The following is a 15,503-nucleotide window of genomic DNA, read 5'->3' as shown; positions in this document are numbered from 1 at the left end:
GATCTGGTTTTCCGTGGTCAATTGGTGCAAAATAAAAACTGGGAGAGGTTTAAATCTGCGCTTTCGAATCATTTGAGGCCAGGGCTCAATGTCAAATACTTCATTTTTTACAGTGCCTTAAAGACGGGACATTGAATTGATTGAACAGGCTGCCGTGATCATACAAATGCAAGCTTCTGTCTGATTGGTGTAATGTAGTTATGTGATTATTGTTGTGACATGTCATTGGTGAAATTAGTACCGTTGCAGCGATACCAGTATCAGCAGGGGGGCCGACTAAAATGGTCGTATCGGTGAGTACCAACAAGTAGGGCGCTGATACCATTTACTGGCATCACTTGTCTTGAACACAGCCTTCTCTCTCCTGACACTCACTACACTCTGTGTTGTGTGATGAAACGTGATCACTTTGCATGCCAAGCCGCTATTGCTATTGGCCTGCTCCAGACCAATGAGAGCAGACCAATAGCCGCTCTTAACCAATGCCGGGGCAGCTTTTTCATATGGAGGAAAAATAAACAAAAAATGTAATCGGTCTCGGAATAGTTCAGCATAGAAACTCCGTCGAGTACAATTGTTGCATGCGAGATTTGCGGCCTAAAAGTTTCGAGAGGTGGACTTAAATCGGCCAGTTTCAATACCTCGAACCTGATAAAACATTTGAAGGCGAAACATGTGAAGGAACACAAAGAGTTTGAGACTGCAACAGCAGGACTGCTATACAGAAGAATGGGGCTGGACTGGATCAACAATCCCTGGTCAGTTCACTTAGTATAATTTATTTTTATTGTCTTTTACTAAAAAAAAATGCCGCAGTAATTTGAGACCTGTTTCAAAAGTAAGTGTTTTTTCACAAATCTACTCAAGTAAAAAATATGGCTCAGTATAACTGCTCTTAGAAGTACATTTTTCAAACAGTTACTCAAGTAAATGTAATGGAGTACATGTAACGCGTTACTACCCACCTCGGCTCTTAATATGAAATAATATACATAACGGCAAAACTTTTGCCGCACTCCTCTTTAAGAGACAAGCTTAGTTATATTTTACAGCAGAGTTTTTGTCTTTATTTACTGAAAACAAAATTATGTAAAAAGGGTATAGTTGCTGCTTTTTGAGGTGCAAAATGCAAAAGTCTCAAACGCATCATATGCTGATATTTACAAAAATGCTTTTTTTCAATATGTCTTTCAGGTTAGTGAAAAGAATGACCCAAAATGTAAGTCATCATATTCAAATAATTGGAAAGAAATATTTTAAATGTACTTATTTTCTTTCCATATTACTTTTTTTTTCACTGCGATGTGCTCCAATGTTCTGTGTCCATTCAAGTCTTGTCAAGCAATGATCCTGCGCTTACATCCATGAAAGAAAAGCCATTTGACACTAATTATATTTCCTGACAAGCTATAATTGGAAAAAGGAATTTGCAGGGTATGACATTAAATACGAAAAGGCAGTCATCCGGCTCCTGTACCTAGCACCACTCTAACCCAGGAGTATTATTTTTGGCTCAAGCAAATGGTGAATAAGAGACAAGGACAACAGGAAGAGAGCAGAAGATAGAAAATAGTCAACAATCGAAGAGGATGGCGATGAAGAGAAGCTGAAAGATTATTATGATAGGAGGACTTATCCACAATATAGAAAACAACTCATGTGACTTTTATTCTCGTTTAAATTATTCCAACCAATATATCCAAAGAATATTCAACAAAATTATCTTAAATCATAAGACAACCACTAGACTTCATATTGCAATTTGATAAAACAAGTCATTGATAATTAATCATTGTATCAAATAATCTCAAATATCCAGAATTCATTGGTTCTATTATTGTAAATACATTGACAGAACTTTTGCATAAATTCAAAACAGGTCATCTTTGCTTAAATATCCTGGTAAGAATAATTCTTTCTTAAAGCTGACAAAGAACAATGCCGTGGTGCTCCCTGTTGCCTGTTAGTGGTCCATCTTAGAGAAATAAAACGACAAACTGTAGGGAAGAAAGAGCTCTTGTAATAGATATATGTGCACGTTATTGAAGCTGTACAGAATATTGTAACAAACCAACATTTAGAACTAAACCAGGTAAAACTCTCACCAAAGTTAAAGAGGAATAAAACTGTCAACAAAGTCAAACAAAATAAATAATAAAAATCAGTACATTTAGGAGAACCCCCCCATTCATGACCTTAACTGGTAAAGATCGGTTAAAAGAGCCTTGGACAAACAATTGTGTCATTTAGTCTACCTATTGTTTTTTTTTTGTTTGTTTTTTAAAAAAAAATCTTTTATTTATTTCATCTAAATGGGTGACCATGCAAATAGAAAAATCCATGTCGTTTATGCCTGCAGATTTGGGGTTAAGGTTTTCCAGTTCATCTCCATCAGCTCAAGTATCAGAGCACTGAATTAGCCCCTCTTTTGCATTGCTATCCTCTTTTGTCAACAAACAGCTAATATGGATGTTGTTCATATGCTTTCAAGTTTAGCTTTATAGTTGCAGACATAATTTGCTTCTTGATTTTGTAAATGGAAGTCTTTTGTGTAGAAGTATGCAATGTTAGAGTCTGATGACCAGCATATCAAGTTATTCTATTAACTCATTCATTACCAAACACGTATAACAATGTTATGATGTTCAGCAGCTCATAACTAAAGACTGAAAATGATGAACGATGGGAATCTAATCTTTCTGTTTGTAAATTCTGTGTTCATGTAGCCATAGAAAATAATATTCTTTGGCGCTTAAAAAAAGGGGATGTCTTGTGACATGTTTGGTAGTGAATGAGGTAGTAGGATTTAATTGTGTCCCAGGATTATAGAGATCATTTTATGACCTGACTGTACGGGACATGGATTTCCTATGAACAACCACACTTTCCAAATTGGTAAGGTACTGAAAAAACACAAGATGTCCACTAGAAAGGAGTATTAGGTCTACACTGAAAAAAGAATAGTCAAAAAGAAGAGAAAAATGCTTATGAGTATTCTAGTTCAGCAGTAGTATTGCAAGCTTACATGTTGTACTTTCTGTTCTATTGGAAAACAACGACAAACATTTGGTTTAAGTGGGAATTTAAACAGTCACTCATAAAAATAGAACTAATTGTGTAGTTTTGTTCATTTCAGTGTGGCCCTAATACAATTAATACATCCCCATGACCCACGATCTTTTTTTTTTTTTTTTTAAATATCTTGTACCTTTTTCAAAGACATCAAGATCAAAACATCAACAAATCCAACATGTCCATGCTTCTGATCAGACCAGCAATCTTCAGTAGCACATATACTGTACCTGTATTGCAAGCACAGGAGTCCTTTAAAATCTTACTCACCATTGAAACTGTATATCAGTCTGTAATTCAATGGTAGGCTCAATACAAATATACAATCAGTTTAGTAATCTGTGTTGGTCTATGAGCAGTCAAAATCTTGTCTGGTCCACGTTTTAGAGTTTTACAGCAGTTTTTGTTCACAATGTGGGATGATAAGACCCCAAAACACACACGTACAAGGTCCATAAACCCAGGTCCCAAGTCAGAGAATTTCTTTGTAAACCAAGAGTCTTTAATCCAGTGTCAACAATGTTTCTACCAGATATCAGAGCTTAGTTCTCTGCTGGTGAGTGGGACAAAGGTGCTGTTCAGGTGAAGATCGGGCTTCTTTCCAAGTGTGCTGCTCTGAGAAACCTAGGAGACACACAATATAATATGGTGATAAGCAGTCATTTCCTTGGCTGTAATTTACTGTGCATACCTAAAGAAGAAATTTGGTGCTGTGTTGTATTATTAATCCATACAATGCAACTGTGTATCACGTCACCTACAGTTGGATCCAGAAGAATTTTGAAAGTGACATACTTTAGATTTTCTTGAAACACCACCACAATGGATTTGAAATAAAACAATCAAAGGTTGAAGTTGAAACGAGTAAGAGCTCATCAGGGGATATCAGAATATTTCCCTGCGGCTCCATCAAACTAATCAAAATCACGTTCAACCAGTAGTCTACCTTGTGCCAGTATTTAGACGCGGTCTGAACAACCGCAAATTGAGATTGATTTTCTGCCACTAAATTGTCACTCTACCAGGCACATGTTCAAGGACACTCCCTCTGCTGCTTATGCAAGCCACCACTGGCCATCTTAATCATCAACCTCAATATGTAGAATTCCAAAAAAGATTAAGTGGATCTTCAATCACCAAAACAATAGAATGTAGGATTGTGGCGGAAGCACAAATAGACAACAGTCCCACATCAACCAGGTCGAATGTTTACCTAAATGCTCAGAGCAAAAGTTAAAGTTGCGACCACGAACTGGTAATGCTATGTGCCAACACTACAGTTCCCCAATAGCAGGTGACTGTGTGCCGGAACCGGCCTCAGCTCGCCAGATCCGCATAGCAATCACACCTGCTTAACGTCAGTGCGTCAGATGCGGCTCGTATCAGCACAATGACAGTCCAAATGATAGGTTACGCACTGTTCCGGGGCAGACCGTGCAGACCGGACGCGCTCAAACTCTGAAATTTAACGGTTGACAATTGACGTCACAGTCAGCGTGCACCTGAAAGGCAACTAAACAGAACACGCAGGAGTCACGACACATCAGCGAACAGCAAATTTGTATGGTAAGTGCTTATTCAAAGTCATAATCCCGTTTTGAAGTGACAGCTTGACTGCTAAACAAGTTATTCAATCGAGCGTTAATAAAATGGCCAGTGTATTCAAGTGATCTGCAATGTCTGCAAGTTAAGTAATTCAAAATTTGTTGCATAACAACATATGGAGGGAGGAAACATTTACTCTGTGTTGCTGTAAATGTTTCAATGTTGGAATACTATTAGTCAAACTGAGCCCCTCCTCCTTGAGTTTGTGTATTTGTGTCACTTCGCCTTAAATGTCACCTTGATTGCACAGATGGGTGAGCATGGGACCAGGTGCAGCTGATCATCATCATCAGCTTACTTAAACCAGTCTTGGACTCATATCATCGCCAGATCAACAACCCACCTACAGGTATGTGACTTTCAGCTAACAAAGAATCTTGTAATCCTGATACTGAGCTCATTTTTGTGGTTTTCTCCCTTAGATCCTGTACTACTTGCCTGGCAAAACCCCCGCCTGCCCGTTCACCTGTTCTATCACTAAACTGCCCGCCAAATTCTTAGGACACTATGTACCACTCCCTCTCATCATCACTGAATTAGATCCCCAATTACCCCAGAACCTAAACAAATACAATATGCTGTTTACAGTCTAAAAATGGATCTTTAATGTGGAGTTGCTTGTTCCAATTAAAATATTTTGTCAATAAATATTGTTGTATGTTGCAATAATATGTTGGCATTAATAAATGGCATGAGAAAGTGTTGTCATTATTGCTTTTAATAAACAAATTATATTTGCAATATGCATTAAAGTATGATACATTGAACAAAGTGGACTCCAAATTTAATACTGAAAACGGTTTTGATACAAATCTGGCCCAGATTGGGTAACATGCGTGCCATATCCGGGCCATACATTTATGTAGTGTCTACTACTTTAGACCAGTTCTGGTCCAAAACTGTTGCTAATCGGGCAAGTGACTCCTTACTGTTTTACGAAGTTGGGCCAGAATTTTGAGTACATTTGGCCCATGTCCGCTCCAGTTATATTTGGCTATCTGGGTCGTAACTTGTAATTGTCAACAAGCTCCATTGGGGAAGTTAGAACGAATGACAAAATTTAGCAAAATACAGAAAGGGCGCATTATTCGTGTAGTAGATGCATTTTCAGAAATAGGAAGATAACCAATTGATTTGATTAACGTTTGGGGAACACTAATAATGTTCCCTTAAATGGAGAATAGCTCAACTTTCAGGCATGCGAAATTATTCAGATAAAATTACAGTAATGTAATAACTAAAGTTGCACCGATACCGATACCAGTATCGGCAGGGGGCGCCGATCCGGCCCGAATTGGTGGTATCGGTATCGACGAGTACCAACATTTAGGGCGCCGATACCATCTACTGGCATCACTTGAATGCAAATATACTGTCCTCCCAACATGAGGTAACTTCCAAAATCATTACATCTGTATGTCTTTGTCTCGCCACTACCAAATGGAATTTACACCTTCGTCTTCAATATTACGGATGTACACTACAACGCATATCCGCAATGTTTCGCTGCTCATCTAACATGGCATTCACAAACTATTAGCATGCGTAAGCTAACGCTTGCTGTTGAAGCGCTGATGGGATCAGAAATTAAGACCGTGGGAGACTAAGCAAACTCATGGTTTCATGATGAACAATGAGTGGCAAATTAAGAGCGCCGTACTTCAAACTCATCCTGTTTATGAAAGTCGATTGTCATATGTTGTGCAGTAACGAGCAGAAGTGACTTCTGTGGCCAGAAAACACTGAAGCGGCGCAGCGCACACTCTAAATATCATTAAATAGCAACCTAGATGTCTAAAGTTAGATCCCATGCTAACTCTCGCGAGCAACAATAGATATCATCAAATATCAACCTAGATGTGCTACATTAGATTCCATGCCATTTGCTGCGTGAGCCCAGAGCGACGCTTAGTCCATATACTATTTGATGAAATAGAAACCGCTGAATACTGTTAATTCAGTACATGTTACAGATGGACTCGGACCACAAATAGGATGTTTTGCTTATATGGTAAATATAGCTGCTAAGAGAGCTGCAGCAATCAACAGTGTGCCCCACTTTACAAACAGTAAAGATTGTTCTCAGCACTTATATACAAAATTTCGTCAGATCAGTAAGAAGTAAGCACATAAATATTATGCACTAAAATGCTTGTTTATATGATGGCACTGTTATTTTTGCTTGTTAGCAAAAAAAAAAAAAAAAAAAATAATAATAATAATAACAGTTGTATTTTCTGTTTCAGAGCATTAAATGTATTGAATTGTATCGAAAATCGTACCGAACCGTGACTTAACTGTATCGTTGCATCCCTTATACTGTACGCATGTATATATATATATATATATATATATATGTATGTATGGTTTTTTTTTTGCTAACAGAGTGGTATCGGAATGGTATCGGTATCAGCCGATACTGCACAGCCAGGTATCTGTATCGGTATCGGGCCCAAAAAATGGTATCGGTGCAACACTAGTAATAACTGTAAATAAATCCACGTTATAATACTTTGGTTGAAAACAAGATTCCTCACTGCAAATGCTTTGTTGGAACATAACGTATGTTCCAGTTAGTTGCTAAAACCTAGCAGCAGAAATGGAAAGAAGTTGCCTGGCAAAACACCTCTAAGGAGAACACTTTTTATGTCCAAATATTGAACAAGAGTACGATAAAAATAAAAAAATAAAGATAACTCAAACGCCTGAAAATGTCATTGATTGGAAAAAAAAAAAAATCAAACCAAACAGTGTCTCGATTTCATTACATCTTAATCGTCTTTTGTAAAATCCATATTGGTGGTGCATATAGACATTATTATATGTCCAGTACCATATGTCCTTTCTTCAATGCATTTGGAACAAACTGTATGTGATAACAGCATTAAAAATAGAAAAAGAGATGACACCCCAGACTACCCCAAAACAAGCAAAAAACAAACAAAAAAAAGGTGGATGCATTTTTCTTTCTATATTTATTTTATCCAAACAGACCTCTTCTTCCCCAGTCAACTGCCCTGAACCCCTAGGGAGAAAAGAGGGGTTTTAGTTGAAAAATCTTTGGGGACATGCACACAAACAATAGAGTTGAGGGTTAAAAAATAGGATAGGATTGCTACAAGCTATCTACTATCTAACATCAGTGGAAGTGCCTTTTCCCAACCTGTCCATTCAGAAGTGTCATGGGTATGTTGCAGTATACATGGCGCCCCCCGGGGCCCAGAGTGGAGAACTGCATGGTGGATGGAGGTGGGAGGGGAGGCGACAGGGCGGGAGGCTGTGGGGGAAGATGAAACTCGTAGCTACGGCAGAAATGCCTCATTTGGGCTGCTGTAGCCATGTGACCCCCTCCGAGAGGCAAGGTCATCTGGTTGTAGTCGGGGATCTCTGTTGCCAAGGAAACCTATAGATGAAGAAACAGAACATTCTTTTAACTTTTGTCATGCAGTGTGTCTCAAAATTATAATTCAATTGACCTTGTAACAAGGTGGTTTGTTGGGCCCTATATTCAAGGCAAAAAAATTCAAAAATAAAAGAATATACTGTACAGAAAATCAGTGTAGAAATATACAGTACGAAGAGGAGTCTAAAGTAATTTAAAGTAAAGAAAAATATTTCCCAAAAGAATTGCAACATACTTTGAGACATAAGTAAACATATTTGATGTCATTTAATTGCAACAGCTGACCTGCTGATGTCCATGCCGATTCTCATTAGGAGGAACCAGAGATGCTGAGGTGGTTGTCATGGCAATGGTAGAGACGGATGTCTGTAGGTCTCCAAAGAGGCCTTGCTCACCCGAGTCCATCACCTGTTACCAGGGAAATAAAAAGAAATGGCATATTTAAGAGGAGCCACATAATTGACTCGTTATTAAAGAAGTGTTTGCCTTTCAGGGACTATCAATGTGATGAGGCACTCGTCTGTTAAATGGCTTCCAATAAAGTTAAATATTTCATCTTTTAGTTAGGACTGTTATTAATTAATGGTTTGATTGTGTTGAATAAAACGCAGATGATTTTTACTGAATGTTAAATAAAGTGCATTCTTTTCTATATGAATGTATCACAGTCATTCTGATTCCTCAAAAGGAAATTCATTTTACAAAGAGAGGAGCAGGACACATATGCCAGGATGCCTTGCTAAATGGCACCACCAGGACACAGGCAAACATCTCTCCAACAACTAGTAGTAATTTTTTTTTCGTGCACAGCGGGACTCAAACAAAGGAAATGATGTTGCTTCCTTTAATTATTTTTTTAATTCATCTTCGCATATCAAAATATAGAAGAGGCAAAGCGAGGGGTCAAATCCACTCCATTGCTATTCAGTCTACAATGTGTTACTGAGCAAGATGAATGGTTCATGTTAAGTATTCTTGTGAGAAGGTTCAGTTATGGGTGCTCATTGGCCCATAAATTGAAAAGACACTTTTTCTTGGTCTCAAATTTTAAAAACCAGACTCCACATGGAAGAATGAGCAGGGCTTTGCCCCCCAAAGTTCGAAAGTTTGATGGTGTTTTTAAGGAAACCCGCATTGATGGAGACAAAATACAAGGTACTTTTCATTAATATGGAGATTTTATAATTTTAGGCCTTTTGAGAAACACAGAGGGTGCCATTTTTTTGTGCTTTTTGCTGGAAAGGACATCTGCAATGCTCATGGTTTGTACAATATGTCGGCAAGGCAATGAAAACAGTTTCTCATTCCTAAAACAGGATTTTTGGAAAAAGTTACGAAAACTAGTTAATAAAAATGAAGAATTGCAAAAACGCTGTTTTTTGTTCTGTTCTAATTAAGGATGCAGTGTTTTTATCGTTAGCCTTCAGGAAAACATTTTTCTTATCAGAGGATCTCGCACTACTTTCACACAGTAATTCATACATTTTATGACCATTAATTAGCTGGCATTTTACAGACCATCTGCTTATGACTCAACCGTAGGGGAGCAAAAGAGAATACAAAGTCTGCATCTTCACTCTACTTTAAGCGATTAGTGTTTATTTATTAAAGGAGACATGATGCAGAATGTACATTGCATATTCATTTCTTTTACAGACACTAATGATTCAGTTTCATAAAGTAGTATGTTTATTTATGAGTCAAATAACTTACATGTTAGGTAAATGTTCATGATGTGCTATTGAAGATTTTTTAAGGTGCGAGCAAACAATTTGTTTCAAGCAAGCGCTACTGTATATAGTCATATGTGTGTTACAGACAGTGATCACCCCACTGCCCAAAAAATGCCCTAGTGAAAGGTTACTTTAAAGCAGCGGTGTCAAAACTATTCCACATAGGGTCGCAGTGGGTGCTGGATTTCTTTCCAACAAAACAAAATGACACCTTTTCACCAATCTGGTGTCTTACAAGTGAATTCAGTATATTGCAGTAAGGTGCTGCTTGTTTTAGCAGAAACTTCGTTGGCTAAACTGTCTGTGCTTGATTTGTAGGGACAAAAAACAGGACCCACAGCAGCCCTTGAGGACCGGTTTGGAGACCTCTGCTTTAAAGTAAACATGCAGTTTGTAAAAAAATTAGGAATGAGTAATATCTAAAAGACATAACAAAACTAGCATTGCTGTGCCAGTAATTTAAACATCAGGAAATTGATTTTTTTTTTTTAAACACAAATGGTGAAGCAATATTTGTAGATAGTAAATTAGAAGATAGTAACAATTCTCACAGATCTATATTTATCTTCAACAACAAATTAACATGACAGCTATTGTGATAGTCTTGCCTTGCGTATGTACTGTATGTATGTATGCGTGGGGGTGCGAGTGTGCGTGTATGTATGCATTAGACATGTGCCGATTACCGGTTTCAAGGTATACCGTGGTATGAAAATGTCGAAGTTTCAAAACCGTCAAAATTATCTGTCATACCCTCCTTAAGGTATTAGCTATTTTTTTATGCCCCAAAAATGCATAGAGAAATCCCTCGTTTGCATCTGTAAGGCTCAACCCTCCCCCATCGTTTGTTGCTCAGTGTTAGTGAGTCAGCTGTGCTACACGATGGGTGGAGGAGGTGAAACTCCGGAACTTTTCCCCCATCGAAGAAAATAAAATCGCTGGTATGGGAATACTTCGGCTACAGAAAAGTTAGATGGCCGCGGCTTAGAGGAGGAGGGCCAACCGACATGTAAAACATATTTGCGGAGGGTGGCAGCCGAGGAGGCAATACCTCCAACATGATTTTGCAATTTTACAAAATTAAAGGTTAGTTAACACTGTCATGAACGTTTCCCACCAGCTACGAGAGTTAACTCCAGCGTGTGTCTAGCGGTGGTAAAACGTGTTGTTTTCTCCTCTCTGGCAACTGTTTGTGTTAAGAAAGAGATATTTTAGATAGATATTTTGTTATTTTTTAAATTTGTTTTCACTAAACATTATCCTTATGTTCCAATTTGCTAATATGTTTTGAAAAATAAAAATCCTGTTCAATGGAAAAAAGGTTTGTTTTTTTAAAAACCCAGATTTCTCAAATTTATGAGCTGTAATTGCAATACCGTGATACCGTGAGATTTTGGCCGTCAGAATATCATACCGGCACATGCCTAGTATGCATATATTTCTACTGCCTCCATGTGGTCAAAATGCCCGCCCGAACGTGTCAAACAATTATTTTAGGCATAAGATTATGATGCACAAATATTAATTCTTGAGATTCACGTGAAATATTTCTGTATGATTTTTATAAAGAGCAATACTGCAGTTATTTTTCTTCACCAAATATTTTTACCTGTCGTCGAGACAATGTTTCTCTTCGTTTAGCAGGCATCTCGTAGACCACCTGTTTCCAAAACTTTGACGATAATTCATTGCTCTTTGGACCCCTCCATTTGATGATGGATAAAACCTTAGGAGAAGAAAGCAGATATTTTATGCACTCTTGTAGTTTCATATATATATATATATATACTGTATTGTCTCTCTGCCAGCCATTTTCTGAATACCTTTATTGTGTGTTTAAGTGCTTCCACCTCTTGATAGTTGATGACACTCTTCAGATCTGCACATTCTATCATGATGACCTAATATTAAAAAAAGAACACTTGAAGGAGATGACACACAATAACATTTCTTAGTGTACTAAAAGTTTGTACAACCCCTGATTGTTGCTTTACCATGACTAACTGAGGATATTGAGCTTTCTGCATTATTGTTACTTTTTGTCATTCAAATTCATTTTAATTATGGAGACCCTATCACTTTTTACATTGTGTTAGTGCCCGGTCAGATTTTATTCAATCCTGGTTCCACTCAATCATAAAATGAAACTCAAACATGTGTAGAATGTGGTGAAAAGTCTCGAGTTGTTAATTCACCTTGATTTCCCCAGTCACCAGCATGGAGTGAAGGCGCGTTTCTATCTGAAAGATACTCCAACCTCTCTTGGCCACAAACTCTGGTGTCAAAACGATGATCAAACGTCTACTCTGTAGCACACTGCGAGCTAAGTCCTCAATGTATGCTGAGTAAGCAGAACAGAGAGAAAGAGAGAGTGATTCAATTGTGAATCGCTTGTGTTGTCATATATACAATAAATGTATCATGTAGTTTCCTAACTCAAAGATGACTTTTAAAAAGTGCCCACTTTTTATTGATGTTTGTAACATCCCCAATTGATTAAAAACGAAATGCCCCCCTGAAGCTGTTCATTACAAGAAGATCTGCATGAATAGCAAAAATAATAACATTTCCAGCAAACCTACTAATTTCACACTCCTAATTAAATAGAACAAATAAACACGCAACATTGGCAAAATTAGGTAGGCTGGCTCTAATTCGCTTATTCAGCAGCAAGTTAAAGAAAATAGTTAAGCATGAGGTATGGTTACTTTTTCTATGAACTTATTTGTGTGTGTGTGTGTTTCCATGGTCTGCCCTCAAACTGTCAGTATGGAAACTTTGAACAACAGTCATGTTACCATTTTAACTGGCAAAGACAGTTTGTCATATGACACAGAAAACCAGTCTCTGAGTGCAAAATGAAACATGAGTACCAGAATACCAATCCCTATTGCAAGGAGAGAGAAATAATTTTCAATGAAAATGCTTTAGCGTCCTACCGTGGCAACCAAATCCCATGTAGTATCCGCAATCGCATTTGTGTGAAAGAGGTCAGACCATTGACAGATAGAGCAATAACAGTCGTATTTCCCACTTGAGTTGGACCGAGAGTGACACATAACCCCAGGAATTATGACAAATGGTGTCTGTGTGTGTGTGTGTGTGTGTGTGTGTGTATATGTATATGTGGGTGGTTGTTTGGGGAAGTTAGAATAATGATGCTATGTTTAACATGACATACAGTATACTATAGCTGTGAAAATACACACACGCACACACACACACATGCAGCAGCAGTACATACAGAGTTTGTACAATGTGTGGTGAGTTCCACATAATTTATTTGGACATATTGTAGCGAAGACTCGATGTTTTGATGCTTTAGAGAGCTTCTCTGTTTCAGGGACAGATATATGTGGTACACCCCAACACATATAATACAAGTACATGCATACACACAGAGATCAAGTGCGTAGGTTTGGTCTCAACATTGGTAAGGACGAATAACAGTATAACCTGCATGTACACATTTTCTGGGGACGGGACATTAACAAGACCAAACAGATTGGGTGAACGGGGGTCAGGGCTACATTTCTCACGAATATAAACCTAATTAATTGATAGGCTAAATGATCAATGCAAAATAAATCTGTATTGACCTATACCAACTTTCATGTGTTTTGGTTCAGGTGATACACTGTTCAATTCAAATCTTTGTTTTTAAAACTACGAAAGAAAGATTTTTGAAAACTTCCAGAATAAGTGTTTGCATTTTATTAGCAAATTTAAATTGCAATGTTGGAACTTAAATTATGCTAACATACACAATAAATACAAACTTGTTAATAATCTCTTAACTATCCAGAATGCAAAATATAAACATTTGTCATAACCCTCGTATTGTGTTGGGGTCAGAATTGACCAGTTTTCAAATTTTCAGAAGCAAAAATCAATGGTACTTTTGACATACCCAAACTTGAAAATGGGTCAGTCTTGAACCGAAAACAATATACTGCAAAGGTTTAGTATTTTCAGGCCATGTTAATTTACAGATCAACTTTAATTCACTAGCAAAAATATGGGCTGATTTCTAACACAAGACGACCACTCAGCGCTGCCTGTCCAAAAAAATAAACATAACTGAATAAACTGAGTCAGCCAGGATATATCAAAAATAAATAAAAATGGAGCCTACCGTCATGTAAAGCACTACTGTTCTTGTCCACAGCTAAACTCAACAAAAAATTAAAACTTTACCTCGACTATGATTAATGTATGATTATCAGAAAACATGTCTGCATTGGCTGCAAATAAAAACATTTTCAAATAAATTATGTAGAAACTAAATACATTTTAAATGAATGCAAGTCATCAGCCAATCAAACGTGCGTTGGGGGGGGGGGGGGTGGATTGGCACATTCAGCAGATGAACTGGGGTAAATTTAAGTCTGGACAAAATGAAAATAATTCACCTAATAATGGTAGGGTTAATTTTATCTTTATAACATATGAGAAGACAATCTAAATGACTTGTATAAATGAACTCATTGTATAATGTAAAAGAGGTTGCTTAAAAGTTGGTGGGGTCAATTTGAGCATCCTGAAAAGTTGGTAGTGTTATGTCCCTCCTGTCCTTATGCAAACCTACACCCTTGAAAGAGATAAAAAGAGAGAGAGACAGAGTGACAGAGACACTCAATGATTAGACTCAATGGATACTTACTGCTACTCGGAATGAGGTCCCTGTCTGGCAGAAACAGTTTGTATCCATAGTGTTTCTCCAAAACATCAGGCAAGATCTCCAAAGCAAAAGTTTCCTCATCGCTGCTTGTTCTGCGGTGAAGAACATCAAAATGTTTGTTTTTGATGGCAAATCCTGTACATATTAGGAATTTATCAATGACATTACAGCAAATCCCATTTGGCACATTAATTTCCACATGATAGTATCAGTTTTGCTTGGGTAAAATCAATTTGCTTCAGTTTATGTCTGTTCCATAACACAATCTTACTGCACTGTGTGCATCAGTTGGAAAAAAGGCAGATGAAGAAACGACAAGAAAATTAATTACCGTTTGAGTAACCAGCTCTAATGAGCAACCAGCAATTTGTCACTCATATTGCATCAAATGGATGCCTTCAGAACTCTGACCGGTGAAGTACTGTAAACAGTTCTTACAAGTTCCTGGTTTTGACATTGCAATTGTGTCAATTGCTGAACACAGTGTGTTTTGTAAAATAACAAACCCACAAATATTTGCAAAAATAATTTATAAGCTAACCTACTACTCACCAAAACAACTTAATATGGTTTCCAATTCTGGACAAAAATCATATCTAAACATTAAAAGGCAAAAGCATACAATATTTAATAGCATTCGAATTTATCCACATTTGAAATAAGTCATCTTTATAGCTGATTACCTGATACCACACTTAACCAGCCAAGCAGACATCACATGTTCTTTACTGTATAAGATCTTATTGAATACAGTATGCACAGTGTGATTACCTGCCCAGAGAGTCCAGATCCACTTTAGTGTAAGACAGATAGGCGTCATATTCTTTATTATCTGATAAAACATACAAAGAAAATAACATAACAAAATATGTTTTATATATAAAGTATATGTTTTATGCTACAACACACACCAATTTAAGATGAAATAATATTATTGATATACTCTAGTAAATTACAGGAGTTGCTCAAACTAATCATTTAAACAAATCCATAGTGGAATTGTACTATT

The 15,503-nt window shown here is 37.3% G+C and overlaps 1 protein-coding gene across 3 annotated transcripts in view; it reads right to left on the bottom strand.

Moving 5' to 3' along the window:
• Window positions 1–107: 107 nt before the first annotated feature.
• il1rapl2 (interleukin 1 receptor accessory protein-like 2) overlaps window positions 108–15,503 on the bottom strand; it is a 409,390-nt gene continuing 393,994 nt past the window's right edge. For 2 of the 3 annotated variants that reach the window (XM_057850397.1, XM_057850395.1), the window contains exons 11-19: window positions 15,266–15,326; window positions 14,477–14,586; window positions 12,009–12,154; window positions 11,637–11,714; window positions 11,423–11,539; window positions 8,366–8,488; window positions 7,841–8,080; window positions 7,672–7,702; window positions 108–3,696 (exon numbers count right to left, since the gene is read on the bottom strand). In XM_057850397.1, coding sequence (XP_057706380.1) covers window positions 3,608–3,696; window positions 7,672–7,702; window positions 7,841–8,080; window positions 8,366–8,488; window positions 11,423–11,539; window positions 11,637–11,714; window positions 12,009–12,154; window positions 14,477–14,586; window positions 15,266–15,326 — 995 coding nt within the window. In that variant the 3' untranslated portion in view covers window positions 108–3,607. The remainder of the gene's footprint in view (window positions 3,697–7,671; window positions 7,703–7,840; window positions 8,081–8,365; window positions 8,489–11,422; window positions 11,540–11,636; window positions 11,715–12,008; window positions 12,155–14,476; window positions 14,587–15,265; window positions 15,327–15,503) is intronic. The other variant, XM_057850396.1, reaches the window with a different exon arrangement.

The sequence above is a fragment of the Corythoichthys intestinalis genome, chromosome 11, assembly GCF_030265065.1.
Source record: "Corythoichthys intestinalis isolate RoL2023-P3 chromosome 11, ASM3026506v1, whole genome shotgun sequence".
Classification (NCBI taxonomy): Eukaryota; Metazoa; Chordata; class Actinopteri; order Syngnathiformes; family Syngnathidae; genus Corythoichthys; species Corythoichthys intestinalis.
This window is presented reverse-complemented; position numbering and strand designations above follow the sequence as displayed.